This window comes from Anolis carolinensis, chromosome 1 (genome assembly GCF_035594765.1).
Source record: "Anolis carolinensis isolate JA03-04 chromosome 1, rAnoCar3.1.pri, whole genome shotgun sequence".
Taxonomy (NCBI): domain Eukaryota; kingdom Metazoa; phylum Chordata; class Lepidosauria; order Squamata; family Dactyloidae; genus Anolis; species Anolis carolinensis.
This window is the reverse complement of record NC_085841.1, coordinates 236367189-236377028: the sequence shown is the minus strand read 5'-3', so window position 1 is coordinate 236377028 and position 9840 is coordinate 236367189. Positions and strand designations below refer to the sequence as shown.

The following is a 9840-nucleotide window of genomic DNA, read 5'->3' as shown; positions in this document are numbered from 1 at the left end:
AACCTGACTCAAGGCACATCTACACTGTAGAATTAATACAGTTTGGCCCAATTTTAATTGTCATGACTCAGTGCCGTGGAATCATGGGAGTTGTAGTTTGATGAGGCACCAGACTCAGTCAAAGAGGGCTAAAGACCTTGTAAAACTGCAACTCTCAGGTTTCTATAACATTGAGACATGGTGGTTAGTGGTGGCATACATTAACTACATTAAATATACAATGTAGATACACCCTGGATTTAGCAATAGCACACAACCTTGGCACCATCTACAGGCTATTAAACTGCAGTGTAGATGGGCCAGAATCTTTGCACCACAATCCAATAGGAAAGAACAGCTTTGAGAAAGAGAATTAGACTGAACTGGACATTTTCCCCGACTATGGAAAATGATTTTTGCAAGGCTTAAAGAAGTTTGCCGAGGGACCCAAAATCTTCCTTGTAGTATGGCCAGTAGCCTTCTGAGTGTGGGAAATCTCAAAGAGTAACTTTTCAGGGTCCAGCTCAGAATCCCACTCAGAAGGATTTTCAGTTCATTTAACCAGAGATTTGCTTCTTCTCCACAGTTGAGACAGAAGTGTCTAGGGAACAGACTGTTATCAAGCTACAGGACATGGTAACAATTACATCTCTTTTACTCCTGGAAGAGAGGTGTGGAAAGAACTGCCAGGAAAACAAAGGCAGAAAATAGGCAGCTAGATTTCTAACCTACTTTTTTCAGGCCCCAATTTAAACTGTCTGTGCTCTTAATCTAAGAACTGAACACGCTGGGGGACTTTGTTCTGAGTGGGCCTCCAAAGAATGAGACTTTCATTTCACATGTTTGTCAAAACAAGCAAAACCGCAGAGTAAGAGGAACCGAAGGCTGAGATGTCAGTACAGCAAACAGAAGCGCTGGAAGGTGTCATGAATTAACCTCAAAACCACGACAAGCATAAGAGAAACAGGTGCTGCAGAGGAAGGCAGCACAAATGAGTGTTGGAATAACTTGTTTTGCAAGATCAGGTATTATACTGCCGCTATCAAAGCTGGTTAGTTGGCTGAGGCGGTGAGGTTTTCATATTGCCTGCTACATTTCTATTCTTGGGTTTGCACAAGTCCCTACTGACAGGCCTGACTGCCTCCTGCAATGCAGACCTGGCGTAACAAATACTCATCCGTTCACTCATTTTTTCTTGTGCTTGCACCAACAAGTACTGACTCCCCTTATTCTGTCTTCAGATTGAACTTTTTCATTTATTCAGAATAGTACATGCTTGGGAAATGTTGTGAATTGTAGGCTTAAAAAGTAAGGTTTCCAAAATCTACTATTTTGCAAGAAAATGGTAGCAATCCTATCTGCACACAAAACTAGCCTTTTGGTTTGTGATTCTGAGCTGGGGTGATGAATCTTTGGCATTTCATATGCTTTTGACTACAACTAGAATCATACAGTTGGAAGAGACCTCATGGGTCATCCAGTCCAACCTCCTGCCAAGAAGCAGGAAATCGCATTCCAGGCACCCCCGACAGTTGGCCATCCAGTTTCTGCTTAAAAGCTTCCAAAAAAAGGAGCCTCCACCACACTTTGAGGCAGAGAGTTCCTCTGCCAAACACCTATCACAGTGAGGAAGTTCTTCCTAATGTTTCCTGTAATTTGAAGCCATTGTTCCGTGTCCTAGTTCTTCAGGGCAGCAGGAAACAAGCTTGCTCCCTCCTCCCTATGACTTCCCTTCACATGGCTTTCATTTCTCCTCTCAGCCTTCTCTTCTGCAGGCTAAACATGCCCAGCTCTTTCAGCCACTCCTCGTAGGGCTTGTTCTCCAGAACCTTGATCATTTTAGTCGCCCTCCTCTGGACACCTTCCTGCTTGTCAACATCTCCTTTCATTTGTGGTGCCCAGAATTGGACACAGTTTTCCAAGTGTGGTCTGACTGAGGCAGAATAGAGGGGTAGCATGACTTCCCTGGATCTAGACACTAGACTCCTATTTATACAGGCCAAAATCCATTGGCTTTTTTAGCCGCCGCATCACATTGTTGGCTCATGTTTAACTTGTTGTCCATGAAGACTCCAAGATCCTTTTCACACGAACTGCTGTCAAGCCAGGCAGCCCCCATTCTCTATCTTTGCATTTAATTTTCTTCTGCCTAAGTGGAGTTATCTTGCATTTGTCCCTGTTGAACTATCCCTTACCATTGGTTTGGGGGATTCCAGAAATTATAGTCCCAAAATACCCAAAATATCTCTCCCAAGTTTGATCTCTGAAATATAGATCTGTATGCAACCAACGGCGCTCCATGTAGTCATGCCGGCCACATGACCTTGGAGGTTTCTACGGACAACGCCGGCTCTTCGGCTTGGAAATGGAGATGAGCACCAACCCCCAGAGTCAGACATGACTGGACTTAATGTCAGGGAAAACCTTTACCTTTTTTTATGCAACCAAAACACTCTACATGTCCAGTGAGCAGATAGTAGCAAGGTCAGGAAAATTCCAAGATTTGCAGAACTATCAAAAATGGGAGGATCCCCAAAATACTCCAGAGAAAACATGACATGCTCAAGGCTAAGTGGTTGTTAAGTTTCAATAGAAAAGCATTGGGGGGGGGGGGGGGGGTGAAATACAGTCTCTTACAATGGTGTATGGCTGATGTTCTGAAAAGAAGCATTCGTGCTGCAACATTTTGTGGCAGGACCCATGTATATGAATTTAGCACTTAATTTCCAGTACTGACAGTCATTATGAGATTATGATACTTGCTGGAAATCCCCTCCACTGCTTGTGATCCTACATTTCCTGGCAGTCCTACAGACCCATATTTGTATTTATTGATACAGTAATATCTTTTCCATACTTGTAGTCAAGTATAGGAAGTCCCCAAATCACAAACATCCAATTTACAAGTGACTCATTGTTAAGAATGGGGGTGAGACAACTGGAAGTGAGAGAAATCTACCCTTTGGGAGGGAAATCATTCCTGAAAGAGTTATCATGGGGAAAGGGGGTCTCCACTGAAGCTTTCTCACCAATCCTTGTTTCCACAACAAGCCTTTTTTTTTTTCAAAATCCAATTATCACAGGGAACGAAAGTGATGTGAAATTTTCACTTCCTGAAGTCTACATTGTTTGATTGTGACTGGAAGAAGAGATGGGGCTTCAAGTAGGACACCCAGGCTCCAAGCCACAATTCCTACTGTAACTGGGTGATGGGAAGCTGTAGAAGTGAGGCAATTTCATTCTATGCCCCTTGCCTAGATGACTTGCATATGTGATGGAGGATGTGGATATGGATTTGTTAGTTATATACTTTTGGTAAAGACTAGCCTAAGATTTTGCCTCAAGATTTTTTCAGAATCAATTTGCCAATTAAAATACACAAAAAGTATAAATTTCCTCTAATGCTGAAAGATTGTAGAGAGCGTGATTTGCTCAAGGTCCTTTGGTTGGTTTCTGTGGTAGAACCTTGGCCTCTTGTAGTCCACTCTAGTACACCATCTTTCTGGGATAACCATTACCTAAACACAGCAACAGTGGTAGAAATGAGCTAAGATTTATGAAGATCCTGGAAAACTTACCTTTTTCATTACAGCTCCCAGGATCCCCTAGCCAGCAGGTGATTTCATACTGCAGCCGCTAAAAGAACAAACGTGATTCTAGGATGCATCAATTGAAGTATAGTTCCTAGATCAAGAGAAGTAACAATACCACTCTATTCAGTTTTGGTTAAACCTCACATGGAAAACAGTTCTGGGCACCGCATCAAGAATGATATTGATAAGCTGAACAAGGATAGCAACCAAAATGGTAAAGGGTCTGGAAGCCAAGTAAAGTACAAAGGTGATGTAGCCATTTGTCATTTCAAGGAAAACTTGAATGGCTAGGAGTGTTGATTTTTTCATTGCATCCTGCATTTCATCATCCAAAACCCTGGCAAAAGGAGAATGCAACCAGACCTGGAAAAAAAAGACAGTGCTCCGATTGTACTAGAAATGCATGATTTCATGGTGCACAGCTTGATGATATTACTGGCTGCCTTGGCAGGGGGATTCTGTGAGTTCTGCCCCCCAAAATTAACTTTTCTAAGCTCTAGAATAGCAGGATGGGGGTGTGGGGTTGGCCGCTCTCTGCCATTACGGCTGCCAATGAGCCCAATGGGGATTCTACTAGCGATTAATAATAATAATGCTAATAGACCAAGAAGCATCTGTCATTGTTATTGGAGCATTTGACAGCTCAGGGAGAGGGAAAGGTAAGGCAGAGAGAGGGAAAGGGCTGACACGCACAAAACAGCCATTGCAAGCGTGCAGCTTCAGATTGCTCCCTGTGGTGGCTGCAGCTGCCTCTACACACAGAGCCACATGTAACAACAACACTCTCTCTATATATATCCCCCTCCTTCTCCCACATACACACAACATTAGAAAAGGTAATACGTGGTCTTCTGAATGTTGTGGGATCACAACTCGCTTATCCCTGGCCTACTTTGCAAACTTCAGGGTAAAGGATGATGGTAGTTGCACTCTGAAACCATCTAGATTACCAAACTCTAATCCTCCAAGTGATTTGAAGCTCAGCTCCCAGAATCTTTGACCAAAGTGGCTGATGCTCAAAACACCTGGAGGGTCAGAGTTTGGTAATCACTGATCTAGAGGGCTACATAACCAGTTTTGCTTTTACATCTACACACAGATATTAATAATCTAATGTGTTGTCGAAGGCTTTCATGGCCGGAATCACAGGGTTGTGTGTCTTCCGGGTTGTATGGCCATGTTCCAGAAGTATTTTCTCCTGATGTTTCGGCCACATCTATGGCAGACATCCTCAGAGGTTGTGAGATATATGATATTTATTACAACAATTTATTACAACATTTATATCCCGCCCTTCTCGCCCAACAGGGGATTCAGGGCGGCTTACAATAAAACACACATATAAAACCTGTACAATACACTATAAATCAGTTAAAAATTAACTTACATAAAACATTCATAATGGGTCTGTCAATTGAGTTCCAGTGTACATAATAGTAATTAATGCTGCTGATTCTTATTCGAAGGCCTGGCCCCACAACCAAGTTTTAACCTTCCTACGGAAGGATAGGAGGGAGCCTGCCTGACTTCAATGGGGAGGGCGTTCCATAGGCGGGGAGCCACTACTGAAAAGGCCCTGTCTCTCGTCCCCACCAGCCGCACCTGTGAGGCTGACGGGACCGCAAGCAGGGCCTCATCTGATGATCTTAAGCTTCGAGGTGGGTCATAGCGGGAGACACGTTCGGACAGATAAGCTGATATTATACCTCACAACCTCTGAGGATGCCTGCCACAGATGTGGGCGAAACATCAGGGGAAAATACTTCTGGAATACGGCCATACAGCCCGGAAAACACGCAATCCTATTAATAATCTAACATTTTGGGATACAGGGGACTCAGCAGAAACCCTTGAGTTGGAGGACAACAAAGAGCTGAACTCATGGGTGGTTCCCTGGGAGCTCCACAAGCATAGGGACTCCATGCTAATCTATGTACAAACCAGAATTTAACACTAATTTTCTGTTACCCACTTCAAATTTCAATTGTCTTGCCAACTTGGAAGGAGAAAAACAATGACTTGTAGCGGAGAATTGGCATGTCTGCACTTGTGAAATAAATTTTACTGATTTTGCTGCTTGCAACAAAGACTTTGCTCTCTATTCCACTTTCACATCTTCCCACTCCTACTTCTCCTCTTCCTTGTCCTCCTCACCTCTCCTGATTTGAGGAAGGGAGGTCTGGAGAAAAACTGAAAAGTGGGTGTGGAGCACATAATGATTTTTGTAATGAAGGTCATAGTTGAGAAGAAAGAGGAGGCAAGAAAGAGGAATCTCTTCTTCCTTTCTTCTCTTTTTTTTTAGTCCTGTGAGTGGTTGTGTAGGCAGGACTCAGTGTACTGCTAGGCCAGGATCCTATAATGCTGTTTATTATTACAGTAGAGTCTCACTTATCAAACATAAACAGGCCGGCAAAACGTTGGATAAGCAAATATGTTGGATAATAAGGAGGGATTAAGAAAAAGCCTATTAAACATCAAATTAGTTATGATTTTACAAATTAAACACCAAAACATCATGTTATACATCAAATTTGACAGAAAAAGTAGTTCAATATGCAGTAATGCTATATCGTAATTATTGTATTTACGAATTTAGCACCAAAATATCATGATGTATTGAAAACATTGACTACAAAAATGCGTTGGATAATCCAGAACGTTGGATAAGTGAGACTCTACTGTAATAACAAGTGAATTTTAACCTGCATTTTAACTCTGTGTATCTCATTCTATGTGTATTATCTCTTTGTTTTGACAATCTTGTACCCTGCCTTGAGCAGTAAGAAGAGGCAGGTAATAAATTATTATTATTATTATTATTATTATTATTATTATTATTATTATTATTATTATTATTTCAGAGCGCAGCTGCCATCATCATCATCATTCAAGAGCCCTGCTCATGAGGTTTATTATGCTTTTCACTGTGAAGGTATTTTCAGTATTAGGCATTGAAACCATGAGCAGTGTGTGTGAATGTTGCTTTTTTTTGTGAATTAATGGAGATTTTTATTTATTTATTTACAGTATTTGCAGTGTGAATGTTGCTTAATTGAATTAAAACTCTCTCGCCACATTGATTTGGTAGAGCAATGGTTCTCAACCTGTGTGTCCCCAGATGTTTTGGCCTTCAACTCCCAGAAATCCTAACAGCTGGTAAACTAGCTGGCATTTCTGGGAGTTGTCGGCCAAAACACCAGACCTACAGGTTGAGAACCACTGAGGCAGAGGAATATGAAATGTGTAGTCCAAAATTTGGTTTTCTGGCCATCTCACAAATTATGCTTTGCTTTGTGACCAAGAAGCATTTGAACTTGGGGCTTCTAGTTGAATTTACCTCCTGCTCCACACTGGATGGGAATGTGCAGTTCCTGTACTTGAACTCTTTTTCAAATCAATAACAACTCAGTACCAAATATGGTACTGCAAGGGATATGCTATGAACTGAGAAATAATGTTGTAGTTATTTGAGCATTGAACTATGATCCTGGAGACCAGGATTCAATTCCCCATTTAGCCATGGAAACTTTGGGTGAGTCATGCACACTCTGTCTCAGAAAACCCCATGATAGGTTTGCCTTAGCGTAACCAAAGTCAGAAATGACTTGAAGGCACACAACGGCAGTGAACTGAGAACATGTTTGCATGTCCTCATTAGGCTTTCGCTGGCCACGGGGCAGTATACAAAAAACAATGCAAATTATTTCTAGGTATTGGAAACTGTTATTCCACACTCTAGCTGAGGACAGGAGTTTTAGATATCTGACATGTAATGCCCACACATATTCAAAACTACCTTTTCAAACTTAAGGACTAGAAACATTTTCATTGAAAATGGCATAAAATTGGTGATTTTTAGATGTAGAAATCTTGCCCCAAGGCAAAAACCCTCATTTATGCAAGGTGACGTAGAAACATAGAATGAATATGGCTCTCACTTGGGCTTCAAAGATTTTCAAGAAGCAGCTGAAACAGAGCATATTATCTTCCCTGAAAGTATTTATAACCATGGAAGCAGTTGTAACAATTTATAGCCAAGGAAGCAGCTACCCATTTGAGGGAGACAGAAAGCCACCACAAGAAGGGGAGCAAAAGAGAAGTGGGAAGACCTGCTACTAAACTCCCATCTCAGCTCAGAGACTGCTCTGATCTTCTTGCTGAGGCCTTCCAACAGCAAAAGACTCCTCCTGCCCCTCTGTGCAGGCAGGACATCCTGTCTCCTCCTCCACCAACCACAACACCTGCAGCCTTCTTGCAAACCCTTCACAGGAAAGGAAAACATTTCCTCTTTCTTTCAGTTGCTATTTCAGCGTCAGGTGAAGGCCATGGCTACCGCACTTATTTGTTTCTGCTACAGAGAATGTATACCTGGATCTCTCTTCTACTTTTTTGTCATCTTGGGTGGTAAGTGGCTTTAAAGGACACTACCATCTCTCCATAGATAACTCTGATTCTCACACTTATAGCCTATCACACTGATTTCATTGAGCTCAATCAGTCCAGTCTCCAGAGCTTTTCTTCAGCCTTCCTAGCTGACTTGTTTCTCTCCCCATAGCTTTACCAGGTAGCGACTCTGCTGTTACAGTGACCCAAGAACCTCTATTGACCAGCCTTTTGCAACAGGAGAAGCTTACAATCAAATGTTCTGTAAATAGCCAAAATTACAATTTCCTCTGGTATCGCCAGTTGCCTGGGAAGATAGAGCTACAAGTGCTTGGGAACCTCTACAGTTATGAAAGCAAACTTGCCGATGTTGACTCCACTCTTGACGCCCGGCTGAGTGGGGAATGGCTGGATAGTGGCAAGGAAAAAATGAACCTACATCTCCAAAGCCTTCAGCCTGGTGACACGGGCCTGTATCTGTGTGCTGCAAAGGACACAGTGAGAGAAGCAGGAACTGGGGCTGGCACAAAACGGAGTGCAGAGAACAGACACCCCATGTGTGACAGAATATAATAATAATAATAATAATAATAATAATAATAATAATAATAATAATAATAATAATAATACTTTATTTATATACTGCCCTATCTCCCAGATGGGACTCAGGGCGGTTTACAGTCATAAAAGCAAACACAAACATTACATAACAACATAATACATATTATTAAACAAAGTAAAATAATACAATTATAACAATAAATCACACTTACATGACCAGATCAAGGGGATGGGAACCATAAAACCAATATATTAAAATGTATCATTTTAGGCTAGGGAAATCTTGTGCAATATATTCAGGCCCAGAAATCGGTGGTAGTCCAATGTAATTACTCAAAAACCTGCCAACACCACCAGGTCTTCAGTTCCTTACGGAAATTGGAGAATGTAGGGGATTGCCTGATCTCTTTTGGCAATGCATTCCAGAGCCGAGGGGCCACTGCCGAGAAGGCTCGTTCCCTCGTCCCCACCAGCCGCACTTGAGACGGTGGTGGGAGCGCGAGAAGAGCCTCCCCGGAAGATCTCAAGGTCCGCACTGGCTCAGAGGAGGAGATGCGATCACGGAGATAGGTAGGGCCCGAGCCGTATAAGACATATTTACCAGAAGACATATTTACCAATGTCACAATCATGCACCATCTTCCACTTCACTAGTTAGGTACACTGAAGCTACCATTGTATGTTCTAGTCATCTCAGTAAAAAATAGCTTCACCATAAAAGTACTACCCAGATGCTGGCACAGGGTAATTGAGGATGGTTTGCTACAATCTTGCCCCAGTCACACTATCCCTTCTGTTTCCAAAACCCACAGCATCTCTGTCAATATACAGACTAGTGGGGCACCCACCAAATATAGCAACAACATTGTCACCCTACTAGATCTCAACCATAAACATGCAAGAATTCCAGTGGGCACCACAACTTCCTGAATACACAGTTATACTAGCTATGTGATATATATGCACATTGTTTCACAGCTCTTTGTTCATTCAAGATGAGAGTGCACACTCAGCTGTCTTGCTCTGGATCTCCATGACTGTCACATTGAAGTCTATCTTTCCTTCACTCTTCATTCACAAGCAAATACAGGCTGTCCCTAGGTTATAAGCAAGATAGGTTCTGTAAGTTGTTCTTAAGTTGATTTTTTGTACGTCAGAACAGGTACATTTAGAAGAAGAGGAGGAGGAGGAGGAAGAGGAGGGGGAGGAACTTTATTTATACCCCACCACCATGTCTCAGAAGGACTCAGGCTGGCTTACAGAAGCACATACAAGTGCCATAACAAATAAGTGCATCTCTATCTATCTACAGTATCTATCTCTA

The 9840-nt window shown here is 42.2% G+C and overlaps 1 gene segment (V, D, J or C); it reads left to right on the top strand.

Moving 5' to 3' along the window:
• Window positions 1-7694: 7694 nt before the first annotated feature.
• Window positions 7695-9401, top strand: LOC134295615 (T cell receptor alpha variable 27-like). The segment is given in 2 exon segments: window positions 7695-7976; window positions 8128-9401. Coding segments are annotated over 2 exon segments (480 nt in total).
• The last annotated feature ends 439 nt before the right edge of the window (window positions 9402-9840 follow it).